Source organism: Fragaria vesca, linkage group LG5 (assembly GCF_000184155.1).
Source record: "Fragaria vesca subsp. vesca linkage group LG5, FraVesHawaii_1.0, whole genome shotgun sequence".
NCBI lineage: Eukaryota > Viridiplantae > Streptophyta > Magnoliopsida > Rosales > Rosaceae > Fragaria > Fragaria vesca.
In genome coordinates this window covers 22,342,615-22,365,814 of record NC_020495.1, presented here as the reverse complement: position 1 = coordinate 22,365,814, position 23,200 = coordinate 22,342,615, and the positions used below count along the sequence as shown (strand labels likewise).

The 23,200-nt window shown below is 39.5% G+C and overlaps 1 protein-coding gene across 1 annotated transcript; it reads right to left on the bottom strand.

Moving 5' to 3' along the window:
* Positions 1 to 9,745: 9,745 nt before the first annotated feature.
* On the bottom strand, positions 9,746 to 21,483 carry LOC101299192 (regulator of nonsense transcripts 1 homolog). Its single transcript, XM_004300241.1, has 29 exons — positions 20,781 to 21,483; positions 19,229 to 19,480; positions 18,959 to 19,129; positions 18,697 to 18,747; positions 18,512 to 18,604; positions 18,320 to 18,415; positions 18,178 to 18,228; positions 17,973 to 18,091; positions 17,422 to 17,530; positions 16,749 to 16,871; positions 16,562 to 16,633; positions 15,854 to 15,925; positions 15,704 to 15,770; positions 15,231 to 15,373; positions 15,070 to 15,141; positions 14,859 to 14,987; positions 14,575 to 14,730; positions 14,347 to 14,460; positions 14,168 to 14,266; positions 14,000 to 14,077; positions 13,592 to 13,726; positions 13,071 to 13,145; positions 12,799 to 12,916; positions 12,012 to 12,385; positions 11,853 to 11,915; positions 11,694 to 11,765; positions 11,077 to 11,208; positions 10,814 to 10,933; positions 9,746 to 10,635 (listed from the first exon to the last, which is right to left on the bottom strand). Exons 1-29 carry the CDS (start codon positions 21,321 to 21,323, stop codon positions 10,501 to 10,503), a joined length of 3,834 nt encoding a protein of 1,277 aa, XP_004300289.1. The 5' UTR covers positions 21,324 to 21,483; the 3' UTR covers positions 9,746 to 10,500.
* Between the last annotated feature and the right edge of the window lie 1,717 nt (positions 21,484 to 23,200).

Genomic DNA, 23,200 nt, shown 5'->3' with positions numbered 1-23,200 from the left:
TATATATATATATATATATATATATATATATATATATACAGTCCGGATCAGAGGAGGACGTCACACGCCCTTAAAGTGCTGACGTCCCTCCGTTCGCCACCATACGGGGCCGGCGAGGGTGCGCCTCCACCCTAGCGGCCTCCAGCAGCGTCTCCGATCATTTTCCCTCTTCGGCGAGTCCGCCGAATTCTAATTTTCCGGCGAGATTGATTTTGTTTGAAGTTTTCCGGCTGATCCGTATATAGGTCAGATCAGAGGCGCACATCCTTAAAGTGCGGATGTCCCTCCGTTCGCCACCGTACGACGCCGGCGAGGGCACGCCTCCACCCCAGCGGACTCCAGCAGCGTCCCCAACCACTTTCCCTCCCTGACGAGTCCGCCGAATTCCAGTTTTCTGGTAAGATCATCCAAAACTTCAAACAAAGTCGATCTCGTCGGAAAACTGGAATTCGGCGAACTCGTCGGGGAGGGAAAATGGTCGTGGACGCTGCTGGAGTCTGCTAGGGTAGAGGCGTGCCCTCGCCGGCGCCGTACGATAGCGAACGGTGGGACATCCGCACTTTAAGGGCCGTGCGGACGTCCGCTCTCGAACGGCTCCGTGTGTGTGTGTGTGTGTGTGTGTGTATCACAAGGTAGATGCAGAACCACATATAGAGTTGGGGTATTTGGAGATTTTATTTATTGTTCTAGGATATTCTGTATCTTTCTAGATATTCTTTATGTGTGCATTGATTTTATGCCATTAGGATATGTAGTTTGATTAAATCTATGTATTCATATCCTTACCATATTGATACTGTGTAATTCCTTATATAAAGGGCTCCTATTAATGAATAAGAAGATGATTCTCTTGCTATCTCTTTGTCTATACATTTTATACTTCATCACGTTATCATGCACTTTGTTCTAACCCTAGAACTACTAGCCCACCATTTTTTTTTTCCAAACCCTAAAAACCAAAACCGGAGGTTCTCGGCCGCCGCCGCCGCTTCCCAACTGTCCACTCCGCTGCTTTCTTTTCATTCGATCAAGCATCCAAGTGTTTACGGTATGTTTATTTTACAACCCTAAAACTCTTCCAAGTTCAATAACCTCGGGGGAGATAAAGTGCTTTCTCTCATTCTTCTACTCCATTCTATGCTTGGGTCGGTGTATTTGCAGGTACCAAAAATCTCGGAATTTTATTCGCTGGTCAAGAGTGTGTTTGATCACTCTTGTTTCCTTGTCCGAGTTGTGTATGATCAACCCCGACCTATCATCGGATTGTGTTTGATCAATCCGAGGCCTTTTTCCGAATTGCGTTTGATCAATTCGCAGCTTTTCCGGATTGTGTGTGATCAATCCGAAGGACAAACCGTTAAAAGCATTGTTTATGACCTCTATCGAGTTTCATAACATCTTGGTTTTGTATGCAAGAGCAATGTAACATTCTGCTCCCTTGAGCTTTGACGTACTCGATGACTAAGGTGAATCTTTGCTTGGTGTCTGTGGAACCTTTCATTGGAAATGATTAAACCACTGACCTCCAGGCTAACAAGCCTAGATGCCGAGATTTCACATCTCATGAGCTCAAAGTCTTTGACGCGCCACATCGACAAAAGCCTTCAATGACAATCTGTGCAAAAAGTAATGACCACAAAGTACTGTGGAATGCACTCATGGAGCGTTTCTTGAAACGTTCATATAACTCTACTTGTTGAGTTATTAGTCAAGTGGATTGCTCACCACCTTAATTGACTACATATTGTCGATGATCTTTTGTGGCATCATGATCCATAATCTTTAGCGGATTCGATCATCATCAAGTTCTCTAAGTCCTCCAAGTTGGTTTAGAATTACCAACGAGACTTGATTTTGATCTTACAATTACAAACGAGAATTGTATATACGCTAATGTGATAAACGTATTTGGGATTATCCCCTAATGTGGGGACAACAATATGGGTCATGGCAACGGTAGAAAACACCGTGCCGATGTCTAGAAAAGAGGGGGAGGTGCCGCCGGCCCTAATGGCGACACTCCCGGTCTAGACACCAATTATATTTGTCAAAACTATTCACGTCAGCTCATGACAATGCAACCGTTGTGGATTTTTGGATCACTGGTTCAAGATTGTCAAGCTCCTTCAAATTGTGAATGCATACAAAAAGGTACGGAAAATCAATATGAGGACAAGAACGTCATCCTCATGATCGCGAATTTCGAAGATTCGGATCCTGCTCTAGCTACCCCTAACTTTGACAACATTGGCTAGACATTGATTTTCTTTCCAAGCTATATGTAATAAGCCTTCGTCTATTTGAGACTTCGATGTACTCACATTAGCAATAATGAATGCCTTAAGAATTTTTTCGAAGTTATGAAACTGTTCTCCTCTTATGGTTCGTATTGATTTACAAAAAAGATGTACATTCTTACATCGTCCTTAGAAACATGGCATATTGTGCCGATTTTGGTCCATTCCTTTGAAGGTGACTCATGGCACCGTATCCTCAATGAGGATCGCCCACGTGTTTCCGGTTAAGTTAAGTCTTCTACCCTATATCGGATTTTCCATTATCAATTGTTCAATTAAGCTCATCCAAGCTCAGTGTGATGTCTTAGAAATGCCCAAAATTAAGGAGATAGTGGTTTCAAGTGTGCCTCGCACTACTGACCCTCCACGGACATGCCTGGTCATACTGACTTGGAGTTACCAAAAGTTTTTGATTTTGGATCCCCCTACGCTATTAAACTAATTGCCGTCTTGCAAAAGACGTTGAATACTTATCAAAACCGAAAAATTATCATCATGATCGAATCCTCTAGGTCCTCTGAGTTAGTTTCTGTCCATGTTAGGGAGCTTTTGCTAACTAGTCATGGAGTTTACGACCTTGGAACGACTGAAAGGACTTGATTTTGATTATACACACGTCAATTTTGGCTAAGGCAACAGCCTACACGCCACCTGCAAGCTTCACAGCTTCGCACATGCTAATTATGCGAAAAACAGCAATCAGTCCATTCTGGACAGTCAACTTCGTTTGAGCTTTGCGAACAGATCTGGACGAACCAGACAGTGAGCTTTATATCATTGGAAAGCTCTACGAGCTTAGTTTTCAGAACTTTTCGCGGTTCATCCATATCTATTTTAAAGAAGAAGTTATGGCTGTTTTAGTGCGCAAAGGTCATTCTGCGCGGAAATTTTTATGCACTCTCGGGATTGCAGCTTTTCGTAGCTTCTTTCAATCATTCTAAATGGTTCAAGTGGAACTATTTACTCTCTTATCTGCTCCATTTTTGTAGATCTGTCTTATAGAGACATTGAGTGCCTCACAGATACTGGAACTATCTATAATATTCTAAGGAACCGGTAACTATCTTTGGATTTTGTGCATTGTAAATCTTTTGTGACTACAATGATTGAATCATACCGGTCATTCAGGGACGCGGTTTAGCTTGAATCTTGATGCCTCATGGCACCATGATCAACGTCACAGATTCTCTTTATATATTGAGAGGCAACCGAACCATGTTGAGCTTTAAAGACATTCATGCTAATAGTTTTCATTTGAAAACACATTGTGAGAATGAACAATAATTCTTTTGTGTATACATTCTCATGAATGCAGACTAAAATGCATCTTAGAGAAGTTTATGAGTCAATCTAGTCGACTGTATGTCACTATGATTTGAATATCGAATCTCATGTTGTCGCCAAACATGATATTTAGGACACCGACTCATATAGGCTTTGGTTTGACCAAATTGGTCAACCTGGAAGAGATATAATGGTCCAAATTTTGAGAAATTCTCATGGACATCCATTCTTCCTCTCAAAACAAAGACATTTGAGATCTAGCATCACCATGAAGCATGGTGGTGACCCAGGGGACATTGATGTCACCCGAACACGACTCCAACTTCTTGGAGGTCGTCCGGTCAATTCCTCAAGCAATTGAGGTGCACCGACCTTCCCTCGATGTCGCATTGACTCCCTACAATGCTCATTGCTCGTTTTGAAAACCTATTCTTTAGCTAAATTAGGAGTGAGACCCTCCTACGCTAAATAACACAAAAGTGAACATTCTATTCTTACATAAACTATGTAGATAGATACAACCAACTTGTGGACACCTTTTTATGTTTTATGGTGTTGGTTGAAGTGTTAACACACTGGTCACATGTTACACTATTATCTACTGCTTATGCTGCTTATAATTCTACGGACTCACTACCCATTCTTTAAAGAAGTTTATCAGGATGTAAGTTGAAGTGTCATGTACCCCATGTTCACATGCAATACGGTCTCACTGAGGCTATGACCAAACAACTTTAGCTTGTCACCGGAACATTATTGTTGCGCACCAATCTTTCTATTGCGTCTTGGGGCTATGCAATATTTGCATGCAGCTTTACTATTCATCTACGACCTACCATCTTTGAATATTTTTGTACTACAGCTCGTGACTGTGTACTAGGATTACAATCTTGAGCTCAAACAAGATTGAAACGGATCTCCAATCCTTGAGCTCGGCTAGATGTTTATTCTAGGTGCCAAATCGCACTGCCACTACGCACAATGATGAGTCATTCGAGATGAATAAGTATTTAGGTTGGATGTGAACCTCCACCTATAATCCGTATATGTAGAAACCTTGTCAGGCGATCTCTTTCACTGCTATATTGTGGATGGTCACTTTGATAAGACAATATTCCTGCCGTTAGGGGGAGATAAGAACACAAATGTTCAAGTGGAACGACGTGAATTGTCGTGGTTTGTCCCCACTAAGTCTCATCTTGATCCCAAATGCTTAAAGTGTTAAAGTGACGAGATCACATGCTGCAAATATGTCTGCAAGGATTGATGTCCTATCAAGAGGACATGGCGCGACCAAAAGGTGTTGGTCTTGACGCCATCACCATGGATGGTGATATAGTGACGTCATATAGTGGTAAAATTGGTGTCACAAGGCCGTGTGGCTCCCCAAAAGGAGGGAGGCCCTTAGGTTTGATACTTTCTCGCACTAGGAAGAAAGCGAGCTTGGCACAACCTGATCCATTGATCAGTGATACTCAAATCCGTCTCATGAAGTCTGAATTGTGATTATCGTTGGGGGACGCCTCAATGTCAAATCCAATCCATATAGAGATCTCTACAAGTATTACACTAGTGTACACAAGGACGTGAGATAATGAGTCTACTATCGAACCACCCTTCGTTGATGGATATCAACTTAGTTGATTGGCCTAATGGAAAGATGCGATCCAGCATTAACAAAGAGATAGGTCCTTGGACAGGTGATGCCGACACCGCAAGCTAAACCCTATCAACTATACCTTTGTTAGATAGGTCCTTGGGCAGGTGATGCCGACACCGCAAGCTAAACCCTATCAACTATACCTTTGTTAGATAGCGTAGTGAGAACAAGAGCTTAGACTCACCTTATGGCGTAAGGTCTCTCACTAACACGCACTGAGATCGACTACGATGAGATATGCTCTCGTAATGGATGTCATTAAACTCCACTACTTTGTCAGTTTGGTAGTTTCTGAATAACTGAACATGCAGCTTATGAATGTGGTCATAATAACATCTCTATGGGATCAGAGATATACATGAAGATCTTAAACGGACTTCATTTATCCGAATCAAGTGGCCCCAAACCACAGGAGCATGTGTTTGCTAAATGTATTGAAACACACATGGACTCTACTTGATTCAGAAGGGATATGGTGAATTATGCCTTTGCGTGTTCATTCCGGATTTACATGGACTCTTGATAGATCAAGAGATGCCAATATGTATCAACATCCGAAGAAAAAGATCTTAGGAAGACACGGTCTCGATAAGGCACTCAATGACTGTATTGATGATGATTCTCCATCAATCGGCTTAGACACTTTATAACTAGTGAGACCTACATATACTCCTATGATTAGTCAAGGTCTTTGCTCTAAAGAGAGATCCGTTGTTTTGTCTAAAGCAAGATGACAAATATGTGTTAAGAGATGGAGTTCCCATCTAAGTACAATAAGACGCATCAATGTACTCAACACAATACGAAAGACTTGACATCTCATTCGCTATGAAAAGTTGTAAAGCTAAGTGTAGCTATGCACCCACGCAACGCCAATGTAGTGACAATAACTCCTTTTTCAATACTTAATGGTATGAAAGGTTGAGGCTTATTCTATCCCTACATAAGAAAGACACATCAATAGCGAAATCAGAATCTGCCAAGTTTCATAGGTCAACTTCCACGGGACCTACATAAAATCTCACTCACTGGAAAATGGTGAAATTGGTACCATTGGAAAGATCTATGTGTCTACTTTCCAGGGACACCAACCATTTGATCATACCTATCATATTGAGTGAGTTATGGCCGTTTTCGTAAAGTAGGACGAATCTGTCCAAGAATCTGATTTTGGCAAAACAGTCAACTTCGACCGGACTTTGTGAACAGATCTTGACAAACCAGAATGTGTGTAATATACGGTTGGAAAGCTAAATGAGTCTAGTTTCCAAAACCGTTTACGGTTCGTTCATATGTATTTCCTAGAGGAAGTTACGACTGTTCTACTAACTGAAGGTCATGCTGCATGGAAATCTGATTTTCTGCACGAACTTATGTTTTGAGTTCACAAGCGGCCTTCTCCTCAAGATCTAAGTGTAAAAGATCATTTGAGGACAATACGGCATGATTTTGTTAATCATTGCCTAATGCCACATTTGAAGACATGTTAAAGAGCATTGACATGCTAAGTTGTTGAAATTTCTGTGATTAGTAAAAATCAGGAAGAGCCCTATGATTGATGTAAAGATCAGGGGGAGGTGCGAACTTCAGGGGGAGTCTAGCTCATACATACATGTCACTATCAAATGTGAAGGGTGCGTTGTACTTTTTTTCCTCTACGATTAAGGTTCAGTTTTTCTTCCACAGGGTTTTTGTGACTTGACGAGGTTTTTGACGAGGCAACAGATCAGCACTATCGGCATATCAGCGCGCGGCACAAGGGGGAGTGTTCTAGGATATTTTGTATTTTTCTAGATATTCTTTATGTGTGTCTTGGCCTTATGCTATTAGGATATGTAGTTTGACTAAATCTATGTATTCATATCCTTACCATATTGATATTGTGTAATTCCCTATATAAAGGACTCCTATCAATGAATAAGAAGATGATTCTCTTGCTATCTCTTTGTCTATACACTTTATACTTCATCATTTATTTATTTTTATAAGTTGGAATGATCATATATATCAGAAGGTGAAGAAAGAGTGCCTGATTTTTTTGGGGTGAAATTTTATAGAAAAATAAGAAATTAATTAGGGAAGTATTGTATGGACAGTGAAAGAAGGTGCCAAGTGGTGAAAACCTGTGCTTCATAAATTGAGAAAAAGTTGAGAATGCTCGAGAGGTTTTGACATACACACAAGAAAAATCAAGCCAACTCTCCCAGCTGTTTGAGTACAACAGCTCTGCATATGAACTATGAAGCATCATTGCATATGCAAACGAGGTGCTTTCATCATAATTCATAATGTTAGGTTAAAAATGTACTCGATCAAAGCTAGCTTTACTTCCTTTTCGAGCAACTTTTCGATATTTCAAGTCATTACTGAATTATTAGTTGGCTAGCTAGCTCTCGCTGTGTAGCAAGTCATACTACTGCTGCTGCTAGCTAGCTGCACTTTTTAATGCTATGCATCTCTATACCTTTTGCTTCCCTTTCCTGCGGTCTCTGGTCAACTCGGCCACGCCGCGCACCTTTGACCCAAACGGCCAAAACCCTCATTTTTTCCTACCATTTTGGCATCGATATGTCTGGTCCATAAGATCTTCTAGCAGTTGTTTGGAGCAATACAAAGTAGGTTTGTTTTGTTGAATAGAAACTAATTAACTTGTTAGAAAGTAGAAACTGCTAAACAGATTTCGGTTCAATTTTGATAGAAGTCGAGCCAGTACTTAATGCATTTTTGGTTCCCATTTTGGCTATGTGAAATTTGCAGGAATTAAATAGGAAGATGTAAACCTTGCTGGGAATTTTTCTTCGAGTTGGCTCTACCTATAGCATCTTTGATGAGTTAGTCATCTTGACCATCTTTGAGTTGGGCAATGAAGCCCCCGCATGGCTTGCTATCAGTATTGTCTCTACTTGAACACATTTGGCAAGAGCAGCCGGGCAGGTGTGAATTTTTAAATCAAAAGGTCTGCTATTTCTCAGGGATTGTCTACGGTGGTACTGGGATGTACACCGTACACCCATTTTACCATTAATATATTAAACAAAAATACAAATTAAATGAGTAAAACTTACAACATTGACAACAAAATTACTATATTTGTTTTACATATTTATATATAATTGAACAAAGTTACTATAACAATAACACGTTCATAAATTTGTAAATTGTCTTAAGTTGAGTAATTATCTCTAATAGAACAAAAATTACCCAAGTAATAACTATATTTACCAAACAGGTAGGTACCCTAGAAAATTCCTTATTTCTCATATGGTGCTGCATTTCTTAACCATGACTGATTTTTTCACATACTGGCTTTACGTTAAGCCCCATAACCCCTACACCAGTTGTAGAAGTGTACATATAGTACATTACATCACCAGGATGCTTTAGATTTGAAAGCATTGTTAAACATGATGAGGACTAAAATTTAAAAATTTCAAGTACAATGACTGCAATTGAAATCCGAACAGAATTGCAGATATGTTTCTGAATCACTTTTTTATGTAACATATCCATTTGCTGTGTAAACTGACAAGCAATTAAATAACCAAGAATTAGAAAACATGCAAGTTCTAATTGATCTTTGGTTAATTAAAGTAGTAAATATTAAACACTACCTACCCGGCATGCCTGCCTCCAATCGTGTGTTCACTTGTAGATTATGGTAACTTCTATCATGGTCTAGGAAGTAGGAAGTAAATAAGACATGGAGTTCTACTGAAATCAGTTTTCTTCATTGTATTGACTCTTAGCACTTATGAAAGGAAACCCTATAGCCTCAATCAATTTCTGTTCACTTTAATACATGTGACATGTCATCGTTGTTTGGTGATCTAAGGTACTCATCACCAAAAATTTCGACTACTGCCTTAACAAATCTCTTAAGACTAAGAATAGTTGTACTTTCTCCAATTCGTAGATATTCATCAACTTGATCTGCCGACATACCATAAGCAAGCATTCTTAATGCAGCTGTAATCTTTTGGAGGGATGACAAACCAAGAACTCTAGCGACATTTCTTTTCTGAACAAAATAAGAATCATGATTTATCACTGCGTTATAAATTCGCAAGAAAAGAGGTCGTTTCATACGAAACCTCCGTATAAATATATGACTCGGGAATACGGGCTGATCTCTAAAGTATAAAGCCTATCATGTGCATCACTTCGATCACGCTAGATACTTATGCGACCTTCAAAAAACAAATATAAAAAGTGACCGATTAGAATATGATAAAAATAAAATTTTAAAACCACATGTATTATCGAGAACCACTGATCACTGGTGTATATAAATCAATATTAGTTAGTCGTGATCAAGAAGCTGGGCTACATAGATGAAATTGCTTTGTGAAATTATTATATATAACAGGTCCAGGCATTCATAGATCATGAAGGAATGCATATACAGATTTCCCATACAAAACGATTTGAATGAAGAATGATCAGAAGATAAAACGAAAGTTCGTTTTGTGTAGAAACTGATCAGTAATAAGCTGAAATCATCAATTCACTCAAATATTCAACTTTAGTTATTATGAAATCATCAATTCACAACACATCACCTTACTCGAAACTGATCAGTAATAAGCTGATCAAGAAAACAACTGGTAGAAGAACATTGCAGCCTTCCAAATACAGTATTTGAAACAAGCCTTGCACAAGAAAACCATTATCACGCTTTTATATACCACTGGGGTTCAGCTAGCAGTACACGCACTGAATAATACTTGCTAAGCTATTATCATCATCATCTATTCAATAATAATGCAGAGTATAATTACATGCCACGAACTGAAAGGGCTAGGCGACTTTCCCCAGCATGCTGTACAAAATTGTGGTAAACTGCTTCTGTATAAATGAGGGGTTTTCCCCAGTCAGTTAGATATATAGCCCCACCGCTGCTTCCAGTTTCCACACCCTTTCACCAAAACCATGCCATGTAATGCTCTCACTCGTCGAACACTTCCTTACCTTTCTTCAGAACAATACAAAACTTCAAGCAGGTAATTGGGGTTATCCTTTTCTTTCTCAGCCCTGGATGTGTTGCTCTTGTTTGCTCAGACCCATGCTCATTTGCCCCACTCATGATCCTTATAACCAATACCCAGAACATTAACTATTGGTTATGGAGATAACCGCTGATCTCAACTGGCAAATTTTCTGCATTTTAGGGTAGATATATTTGGGCACACAAGAGAGCACAAACCGAGTTGCTGAATGCAAAGATTATAACCCATCACAGCCATTATTCCCTACTGTTTCTTAACCATTGTAGTGAATCTTCTGATTTTGGGAGCTCTGACCCTGCTGGGGCGGCTGCTGTTGTGGAGCCTGCAAGTTCATTGGCTGTGTATTGTAATGGGTAAAAGGCTGGGAGTAGAGAGAATTCATATATCCCTGCAAATATGTTGAGAGCAAATTTATCAAATTCAAAACAAGAGATATCAACAAGGCAAGGTATAACTCGCAAAAGGATGCCAAAAACATTTGCCCATTTACACTATAAATTCGCTACACAATGGCCAAAGAACTATCCATGATAATTATATATCAAACAGTTTGTATGAGAAGAAACCTGAGACTGAAGCGCATTTGCATTCCCCACGCCATAGTGGTTCTGCGATCCATCATCCTGTGATGGGTCATTGTAGCCCACCTGGGTAAATAGACCTTGTGTACCATGTGCCATGTAGTCCTGAAATATGCAGTTCACAGTTCAGATTTGCCCAAATGATGATAAAAACAAGGCAGAAGATAGATTTGCCTAAATGACAAAGAAGACAAGGCACCAAATAGGTTTCTGTTCATTTTTTAACTAACAAGTGGAAATCACCAAACCTGAGACATGAAGTCATTCCCTGAACCAAATCGAGAGTACCCAGCTTGAGAATTCTGGTTCATAAAATTGCCAGGAAACCCTCCTTGTGCTCCTTGAGTAACATAATCAACAGCATATCCACTCTGAGAAGCCTGCATAGAAGGCCAGTAGCATGTCAACATACTGAAATTAAAGGAAACTGCAGGCCAAATTCCCTACGTTTGAATTCTATTTTATACATGTGTACACGGATGATTCTAAGAAAAACAATGTACAATACTCTGAAGTTTGAACATAATAGGGGAATCCATTTCAAACAACAATAGATTAAACCATCAGAATACCATGAGGGAAAAAAAAAAAATACTATACGACAGATTAGTCTAACATCCCTTAACAAACTGCTTGAGGAATAGCAACGTTATTTAATAAAAATTATGAACTGCCCCAAAATGCTTTACAGAAATCTGACAGACAAGAACATCCTGAAATTTCAACAGAGATATAGCAGATTAAGTAGAACAGAGATATGATAGACAAGAACATCCTGAAATTTCAACATCCAGAAATGCTGCTGAAGCAACTAAATAGTTCCTCTACAGATAAACACAAAAAAAATAAATAAATAAATACATACCTGAGTGGAGAAGTCAGCAACATTATAAGGAACATGTGATCCCTGACTTTTAAAGTCATCACCCAAGAACTCCTGAGGTGAAATTAAGATATGATGAATATAGCTCTACAATTTTGTACAATTCTCAATGGGATCTTGGAAAGTATGAAGAAAAAAAACCTGAGACATGCCCGCCATAGAAAATCCATCGCGAAATGCTTGGCTCGGCCCTTGACCTGGCATCTGTCACAGGAAAAAAAAAAAATTAAGGACATGATACTGAATGCAGATAAAAATCCATGTATAACCTTAGCACGGAAAAAAGAAAAAGATACGAACATTATTGACAAATCCAGGTTGAGATAATGGACCGCCCACAGATGGCTGACTATTAGGATTTTCCAGAGCAGGAAAGTTGAAATTGGATCCCAGATTTCCTACATTCTGCTGTGTGCCTTGCTGGTGTGGGAGATGACTGCCAATAGGAGTACCAGCATTGCCACGTCCAGCTCCAAACCCTCGGCTTCCAGGTTGAGGGACATGAGGAACAGCTCCTACTGGTCCATGCACAGCTCCGCGAGTTGGAATAGCATAGGGTTGAGAAAGGGGACCACCATGAAATGGTGCAAGTGGTGCCCTAGGCATTGGATATCCAGCAGGATGTACACCAGGCTTGTGGGTACCATTCGGTGGACCAGGAGGTAGGTAAGAACCTGACATTGACAGAAACAATGAGGATCCAACCAAAAAAAAAGATTAACCAATGCGTATACACATTTTCTGGCTGTTATTCAATTACAGAGTTCACCAATTATATGATTGCCCAGCGAAATAATTATTTCCAATTTCCATGTGCAATTTCATTTTGGACAGTAGAAGAACAATTGCACATAATAAGAATAACTGGGCATTCAGTTTTAGATGGACAATTCTTAGGTTCACCTGCATTGTGAGCAACTTAAATTTGAGATTTTTCGTAATCCAAACCATTAATCACAAAGGTGGTGCACCTATCTACCCCTATATTACGGTTTTACCCCTTAACATCGTGATCCTAGATTGCAAGCATCCTAAAACAATTCATGCGGGGGAGGGGGGAATGGGGAAGGTAGTAGAAATAACATACCCCTACCGCGACCACTTCTTCTATCAGCACTCTGACCGGATGGGGCAATAGACCCATAACTATCACTTGGGACAACTCCAGGACCACCACCAACGAACAGACGACGATCATTGTAGATCTGTGTAAAAAAAAAAAAACCAAACATGATTTCACATCTATCACCAACTTTTATTATATGTGATCCAACTCCCACAAACAAATTGAAAATCAATTTGTGTCTGCTCTACCAATTCCAAAAAGAAAAGAACTGTGACTAATGAAAAATAACATACCTTTTTTGGCTTTGGAAATTGAACCATACTCTGCTTCAAGTTATTTAGAGGACCTTCAACCAAGCACTCATGTTCCTAATGATAAACAAAATGTCAGTAGTCATACTCAATACATACAACATAATCGTTTGATTGACCAACATGATAAAATCTAAGTACTAAATAGTGCCTCATCAAGGGGAGGAAAACATAAAGGTGATCTGTAATAACATCATTCAGTGTTAACAATTATGCTGACCGTAAGCATCAGCCACTACCATCAACAATCAAAGCTCATGTCTTCCAGTAAATAAGTGGTAGTATTTTAATTTCTTATTCCTCTTTTTGATAAGAGAGTAGATTTGTAACAAGGAAACTACGGTGCTCAGAGCAAAAGGTGAATCACCAATACATTATCAATTTAAATACCACAAAATAATTGACAATTTCGCTCCTTTTCAATCATCTGATCTTGCAGAAAGAGTCAAAAACTAACAGTCAAACACCACACCTCTGCATAGTTCTTAGAGCTCAGATGATACCTTGTAGTGTGTCAACAAGCTATTCCACAAGGGCTGTTTACTTAGAACTTTTGGATTCCCCAGAATAACAATACCATATCGAGCACGTGTCAGGGCAACATTGAGCCTCCGAGGATCGTTAAGAAATCCAATTCCCTGAAAGAGTAGTTCATTAGCCAGATATATTAATACCCTCTTCTTGATGAGAAACAACTATTCCACAATCACCTTAGAGCTAAATGTGCAAACTCTAGTAGTCTGTTAAAAGAAATGCCAGGATAAATATGACAGAAAAAATGGCACATTGAAGGATACACCAGTACACACAATACACAAAAGATAGTACATGCGCTACAGCAAGGAAAAGAAAGTTTCTGAAAAAAAAAAAATGAATTTGCACATAAAGTGATAAAACTACTATTTACTCACCTGATGCTCATTACTCCTCACACATGAAAGGATGATATAATCTTTTTCCCTTCCCTGAAATGAATCTACACTTGCAACCTGTAACAACAATAAATAATGAAGATGAAGAACATTGATGATATGGACAACTGTCACAAAATCATGTGGCTGATGAATCAAACAGATTACCTCTATTTCCTTATACAGTTGCTGTCTGAGAGCACCATTTCTTGACATATAGTTCACAATATATGCTCGCTGTCCCTCATATGGTGTTATCACCCCAATCTGTGAAACATTTATATTATCAAGTAAAGATACATGAAATCCAGTGAGAAGAGCTAAATGCAAATGGAATGTCATGGCACCTGACTAGGGATGATACCACTCCTTAAGAATGTTGTGACAATCTTCTCAACATTAGCAGCTTCAGTTCTGTTCAGGTAAGATGTTCCACTAGCACTTATCTCCTCTTGACCCATCTGTAACACCAACGAATGAGTCCAATACCATATAGAAAAAGAAAAAAAAGGCCAACATACAACGCTTTTCTAGACATAACTACTTTTCAAATAATTAACTGGCACTTGGTGTACCTGAACATAAAAGAACATTGGACGATTGGGAACTGGCCATGGAAAATCAATTCCCGTTGATTGCCTTTCATTGATGGTGACGCCATTTTGAAGTGTTCCCTCATAGAAGCTGTTAGAAGGAAACTCTGACAGCGCTGGATGCATTCTGTATTGGACCTAATGTGAAATCGCAAAAGATAACACATTAGTACCGCAACATAGTCATACTTGTACCCACAGTAACATCAGTTCAGTTATACCACATGCTACATCCATGCAGAGATTGAATAAGTTTGACCAACTACCTGCAACCTAATTGGTTTCACACCAAGTGAAACAAGGCGTTCAAAAAGAGACTGGGCAAGCCCAGCACGAGCTGCTTTCTTGCACATAATGACTGGACCAAGCTGGCAGTGATCACCAACCAGAACAACCTAAAATAGAAACTCTACATTAAACTGCAAAGCATCAACCCTTAAAGAAAATGTAAAACCGAGTGATTTGATCTCAAGATACCTGCTTTGCCCCGAGTACCAAAGGAATAAGGCATTCAGGCTCTGTTGCCTGAGTAGACTCATCAATAAGTACCTAAATGAACAGGAAAGATGATATTTTAAGATCTTTTAAGTTGTGACCGACACTGACAGTAGAACTGGTTATGAAAGATGTATCTCAACCTGACGGAATCTAAAATTCGCCAATCGTGGATCTCCAGCACCAACACATGTGCAACAAATGACATCAGCACTCTGAGAAATCTCTCTCTCAGTTGCCCGTTTCAACGCTTTGTACTTTTTCTCATCACTACTTGACAATTCACCTGCAAGAATACGCATTGGATTAACAAATACGTGCTACAGATTTTCATCACCAATGCCTATGCGCAATGTGGGGAAAATTATATACAAAAAATAACTCAAATGAGGTTCCAAAAAAGCATCTGTTACAATTTATCACACTACTTCAATAAAAAGTTCAGTATAACATCAAGATAATGGGAGGAATGATTCATGCATTGTCTTCATTTTTACTTTTATAATTTTATCGTGGTACAAAAGCCCCAGGTTCAAAAGTATTAGTACTTGAGAAGACTACCTGAGAATATTAATATAAGATATGAAAATGATTTTTGAGAGAGAGAGACAGAAACCTTGCTCATCCTTCAGTTGCTGTAACTTGTGAAGTTCACTCTTCTCTGATGTGTCAAGATGACGAACCTGTTATCCGTAAGCACCAGGTTAAAACATTGAACATAATTGTAAGCAAATTGTGAAAGACTAGCTAACAAATACAAACATACCTGATAGTGAAGGGTTAAATGCTCAACCGGTGAGCTGACAGCTTCCCTTGATTTTGCACACAGTCTAACAACCTTGTAGCCCAACAGAAAGAAACAGACTCAGAGACATCCAAGAAAAAAAAACATATAAACATGTACGAGTGAAAAGCAGTCCATTATCTACAAACCAATAAGTGGGAACATATTAACACTAATAACCCAACTATTACAATACAAACACTTCAACCAAAAGAACTGTGATAAATATAACAGAATTCCATTTTATGGTTTCGCTAGTATAATGATCAGCTGAATGTTGATTTAAGTGGACTGTATAAGTATACTTACTGCTATTTAGGTTAACTGAGATTAAACTGCTTTAAATTAAGAAACTACTTTAAGTGAAGTAGAATAGCTAGTTTATATTGTTTAAATACACCCCTACCCATCCATATCCCATGATGCCAGAGAGCTTTTGTTACCTGTGACCTCCATGGTGTTAGTATAACAATTATACTTGGCACACATGGACACAACTCAGTTGCCAAACCTAAGATAATTCTAAATTGGTTCCTTTTCTCATATGAAAAGCTTTCCGAATGTTATGTCTAAGACACCAAAATCAAGTACAAGAACCAGAAAAAGTAAAAAAATTCAATACAAGATATACAACCAAACAAAGAAGACAAGAGGGTTGATTTAATTGTAGGAAAAGCACTGCTTCTATACCTTCAGCCCAGTTGCACTTATTTTTTCAGCTAGTTGGTCCACAGCCACATTACTAGGTGCACAAACCAAAACCTGGAGAAAAGTGAAAATTTAGCGCATGAGAAAGACATATAGAAAGATAGAGAGAGACAGAGAGAGGGAGAGAGAAGAGGGGGGGGTGTGAAGCAAAGAATCTTGGTGATTCTACCTGTCCCTGCCCTTGTTTAGCCATGTGATACACAATTGCTGCAGAAGTGACGGTTTTTCCTGTGCCAGGTGGACCTTGAATCAAACTTATAGGCTTCTGGAGGACACTTTTCACAGCAAAAACCTATCCATAAAGGAATATAAGACGATCAGAAAAATACTTGCAACAAAGAACTTCAAAAGGAACTATGAGATAATAGGATATGAGACCCCCTTAAGAACTAGACGATAAAAAAATTCTGGTAAGCACAAATGAAGAAAATCAATCAACTATGTCATGCATGAATACAAACATCGGTCTGAATATGTTCTAAAGGAGGTCAGACTTGAAGGAAAGCTGAAAGCCAACAAAGCCAAAACTCTGTCTACATAGGCCATTTCAAGTAAGCTTATGGTTAGAGTTATGAGGAACCAAGAAAATCCAGGACATGTATAGGCATTGATCGAGACCACATCTAAATATACATATGTTATAACATAATACATGCCATTCTATTATAGACTGATGATGTTGATACTGCTGCTGATGAAGATGATTCAATTTTGACCCAGGATTTCAAACAGCTTAATTATCTAAAAACAAACAAACGCAACCTATTCTACAAGAAAACTTAAATCTTTGTCAAACAATGAAAACCAGAGTATATAACCCATAAGTTTATCAATATATCAACCTGAGATGCATTGAGCTCTGGCAGACCAGGTGCACCAAAACGACGAGGTAGTGTATTACGGACCATTTGAACCTCTACTTCATGGCCTAACAGGTGATGGTAAATATACCTGCAGAAAGTAAAAGGAGCATTAAATTTTAGATGCATAAAAATCGCAACAGGCGCATTGGAAATATAACAGTAATTGTAGTTTATGATCAGGCTGTAAGATCACCACACAATAAAACTAATCAAGGTTCAATTCATCTCAGGTTAAATAAGCTCATGCAAAGATATGATCAGAAAATTCAAGCTAATTTAATTTCCATCCAAAAAAGTGAAATTATTTATCTCAAGACCTTAGGCTTGACAGTTCCGAACAAAATCAAGCAGTAGAGAAATTATGAACACGTGTACCAACATTAAGTAGGTAACAAACCCAATGTTGATAGGTGAAAGATTGTCTGGTAAACCTTTGAAAATTTAGAAATCTGATTCTGATCAAGATTTTAACATACTGTTCTTTCTTAACTTTTGTACATGTCAAGAAAATAAAGATACAAAGCACATACCCACTAACACTTGTCTCATCCACTGCAAAAGCTTTCATGGCTCCCTGCATACGATCAAAACTTGTACTCTTCCACACAAAATCAACACTGAAGCCATGGTTAACATCGGCTGGAACTCCCTGCACACACAATACTAACACTAAGCACAAAGAACAACAACAAATTTTTTTTTAAAAGTATTTAGCCACAAGAAAACCATATTTACCTGACTAGCACGAAGTTCGAGTGCAACTTCCTCTTGTGCAGTTAACTTGATCTGGGAAGATAAGATATATAAGATTTGAGCCAAAGAAAAATGCTCACAAGTACATACAGACATATGTTGTTACAATCAGGAAAAGTCGTACCACATGTCCCACAGACTGCCATGCTGGATGAGCTGCATCCCCAGAATAACGAAGCCGCAGCTCGTCACCAGGTACAAGACGCAACTCATTGTCCTCCTGCAACGCAACACAACAATGAAGATATATGTGGACATAAAAAGGGTGGAATACAGCAGGAAAAAGATCAAACTAAGATAGACTCCCAGAAATCACCTTTGGAAAAACAAAATAAGCAACGCGCTTCTTGTTAAGACCGATATCCCACCTAATGGTGAGATTGTCCTTGCTTTGAGATTCTTTCATCATCTGGAACAAAAATTAAGAACAAACAGCTTAGACAAATGCTTGTACTTCACAGAAGGAACATAAGGACTAAAGGCAGAGGATGGTACACATACTTTATCATAGTCAGCTTCAAGCTTGATAAGTGGTGCAAACACATTTTGATACTGCATCAGAAATAGATTTAAAATGCCATTAACAAACATATATGCAAATGCAGATTCTTCTCTCTTATTTTCTAAATAGAACATGATAATGCCTCCACTTCCAAGGAAACAAAGTCAGATTTTGTCACTATGAAAATTACATCGCGCAGATGATGATATAGACCATCTCATGTTTGAGTAAGCCAGTAGCAATCACAGAAAACAAGTATACCTGGTATGCATCTTCATACTTTATGACCACAGGTTGGGGTTCATCATCCACACCAGGTTTCTCAAGATCTTCGAGGGAAGCATCAGGATTTGACTTCCAGAGTTCTTCTACCTTGTTTATTTGTTGAGCACTAATCTGGCGTGCCCTCAGCTGCTCCTGTTCAGAGGGGACCTGCAAAGCACAATGGCTTAGAGGGTCTGAACTTGAAACTATAGGTTGCCTCGAGGAAAGGACAACAGAGTTTAATACAAGAGCTACAAAAAATCAAACCTTAACAAGCCACTGCAAGAAACACCTATCATCTATCAGGGGACACCACTGGCTCAGGTCCCAATTCATATCCTTCAATGCATTAACACTTAAGCAGGGTTCCCTACAAAGAAGAACGACAACACTCTCTGTCTTGGCTGAAATAAATCCAAGAAGGAATACATTGCGGCATCCACAGTTGTAGCACTCGAGGATTGTTTCTCCTAACGGACTATCTTTATGAAGACAGACTTCCTTGTGTTTTGCACGCACCTGCAGGACCCAAGATAACAGATAATTATTTTAAACCTCTAAGGGTTGTATTGACTCTCCTAGAAATAGTAATAACAATATCTAATAGTAGGACATAGCAACTTAATTTCCAACTTAGTATTTAGGCAACATTAAAATGCAAACCCACAAGCTGCATACAATTTTGAAAAGTAACCATATACGATATAAGCCTCCAATAGATGCTCTTGCATAATAACGTGTCGTTGCAGTAAGAAAACCTTAACAACACAGAGATGGTAAGAGAGAATAGGGGCGACAGGCTGTAACAGAGCAAACACTAGTATTCCAAAACAGCTGTGATGAGAAGATGTTGAAGCCCATAAATATCAAAACATACAATGAATGAACATAATTTTCATTGATTTTTTCAGACCTACTCAAACTCTAACCTCAGACTATGACTGCCAGAGTACAACTGAATTATTGGCACCCCATGAAAGTTCTCCCATAAAAAGTAGGATTCAACAAAAGTAGCAGTCTACACCTAAAACTAAGATCAACTGGAAAACGATCTGAAAAAGGAATAATTGACATCCCAATCCAAAACTTCCAACAACTAAAAAGGAGTAGAAACTCACTAACAACTAGCCAGAACATAGGTGGATATAAAGCATAAACATACAACTAAATCTATGCAGCTGGATAAAATCAAAATCCAGTAGATAATGATTGCTTAAGACCAAAAGGAAATTATATGCTCGTTCACTGTATTTGTATGCAAGTGGTCTCAAATACAACCACTCAAATGAAGAGCATGTACTCTTGATGGCATTCCAAGTGACCCTATTCTTAACAGAACTTCACCAATAAAGAGCAGCATGAGTCGGAATGTCTTCTAAACATCTATGAAACTACAGAGAAACATATAAGATCATATGGCTGTTTAAACTATTCTACCTACATTCTTTTTACCTTCAAAAGCCAGCCAAACCACTGAATCTCCTGCAACTTCTCTAAGTCTAATATGACTGCGACTATGATTTAGGTTTTCTTTATAATAATGCAGTTTTGAACATGCACACTGCCTAGCCTCTACAAAACAAATCTCCATACTTATGATCTATTCTAAGATTCATCGCCGTATTCAATTATATTCACTTCAACAGGTTTACATACAATGCCAGTTTTCCCCCAAATCTCTCTGTCTACTACATTCCCTACTATTCACTCCTAAATGCACAGTTCTTAATCGAATTCACTTTACACCAACTCCAACAATAATAAGAGCATAACAAAAAAAATTCCAAAACTAAACAAGATAATGAACCCGGAAACTCACCAGGTGATTCACAATATGAGAGCCGGAGGTATTCCCCCTGGAATTACAAAACCACTTGCGGCACGACGGTACATTACACCTCACAACACACGCCGGATTGGAGACGCCGCAGTACCGGCACGCATGCTCAGTGAAATCCCCTTTCCCAAATTCATAGCTATCATCATCCCCAGTGTCCTCAAAGTTCAACACACTCATCCCAGACGCTAGGGCATCCACCACCTGATTATTACTACTATTATTCCCGCCGCTACTGCCGGAGCCACCCGCCCTTGCCTTCGTGGCGCTCCCAGGAGCCGCCGACACCGGCGACGCGTCCGACTGGTGGTCGGAGCCCGCGCCTCCTCCTCCTCCTCCGCGGTCGGCGGGGTCGGATAGGGAATCGGACGGCGTGGGCCAGGCGACCGGGGACCGAATCGGGTCGCGGAACTCGGGGTAGTCGAAGTCCTCGCCTTGGGTGTTGAATTCGAGGAAGGTGTAGGCGTCGGTGGCCGTGTCCGGCTGCGACGCCGTGTCGAAGAGATTGTTCGGCTGCGATTCCATGACGATTAACGAGTCTCCTGAGGGTTTTGGAATTTTGGGGGTTACGGATTAGGGTTAGGGTTAGAGTTTGGTGAGGGGAATTGAATGGGAGGAAGAAGAGGAAGAGGAAGAGGTTTGGGAAGAGAGAGCGAGTCTAGAAGACGTCATGGAGGATGAAGCGAGAGAGTGCGTGTGGGTTTTTGTTTTTTTTTTGTTTAGGTTAAAAACTGTTTTGGAATTCTTTGGAGACGCGCGTCACGCTCGGCCTTGATTGGAGAGTGGGTAGTGGTACTAGAAGGGGGGTTTCGACAGGCACGTGACGGGGGCGTTTTGAGTGTCGTTGTGGCACGTGAGAGGTGTGCAAATTGTCAAACTTTTTCTATTTGGGTGAAGCGCGTGGGGGAGCGAGGCTTTGGACGGCCACCTAGTAGCTAAACATGAAGTTTTTACTTTTTCACTTTATTTTTGGACAGTATTATGGTAAAAACGCGGACAAAACTTAGACGAGAAATTATGTGACGTTTTTATATTTTTATTTTTATTTTTATTTTAAAAATTAATGAGATGAAAATACGTTTGGTTTGGTAAGACAGATTTCAAAATTTGAAAAATTAAAATTTAAAATATTTTCAACGTTTATAAAGGAAACTCAAAACACCATTCGCGCCTATCCCCGGCTGCACCCTGTCGCTGGCGACAGCCTCTGGCCTAGTTGCTGAAGGCTGTAACGACCAGACAGGTTTGATGGCACGGGTCCTTGGTTCGGGGACGAAGATCGAGTGGTTCCCATCTCTTTCCGAATGTTTGAAGGGTAGGGATGTGAGTGGTGATTGGAGGCCGCGTTGGGCTGCTTAGGACCGGTATAGTGGTGGGTGAATCTCGGCGTCAGGCGGGCAAGCTTTGATTGATTCGGTTTGGATGTTGTTTATAGATTTGACAAGGGAGATTTGGTTGATCTTTGATCGGAATATAAAAGTTTCTGGCGTGAGCCAATGGTTAGTGGCAGTCGGGAGTGTGCAGCGTGGGTTGGACGACAACAACGACAAGCTACCAATAGGGGTAACAAGGGCGTGAGGGAGACGGTGGCCCGACAAAGTTTTTTCGGGCTGAGAGAATTGGGCTCAACCAATCTGATCAGATCCTCAGTCTTAGGCTCCTGGTGGGCTAGGGTTTCCTTTGGGCCCTCGTTTGGTCTTTTTGTTTTTAGTTTAAAGAGGGTCTAGAGCATTTTCATAGTTTTTGGGGTTCGTCTTTAACTAGGGTTTTTGATGCTCTAGGGTTACTCCCTCTGCGTAGGGTGGTCCCGGATGTGGTCAAATATGAGAGGTTGAGGACTTATTCCTGCCTCCTTGTGTCTTGGTAGCTAGTTCGAATTCTCGGTTCGTTTGCTACCAAGACAGCAACATTGATCATAGCGTTTTATCTCATGGTCTTTAACATACAGATTGCTTAGTGTCTACTACGTAATTCTGTATGGTTCAATTCTTACATAGCCCCCGTGAACGGATTGTGTTCATATTGTTGTACATATTCTCAAGTTGTGATCAATAAAAATAAGAGCTAACGTTCTTTATTCAACAAAAAAAAAAATACCAATTTGATGTTTTTACTTTTTTTCATTTTTCAAGTTCTATAATATATGAAAAATATTTTCACAATATACTATTAAATACATTTCTAAGATGAAGATTTCTATAGTAACTCATTTTTACTTTTCACAATAATCTAGTTCTTTATAGCCTAAAACATCTTCTTTTTTTTTAAGCAAAGGCGGACAGATATTAATAGTCGCAGCCAGAAAGACATCGATACAGACCTCAATAAATTGAGATGATTCACATATCATTACATTGTATATTGTTGCTCATCGATGATGAGTCTAGCAAGCTATAATCTAG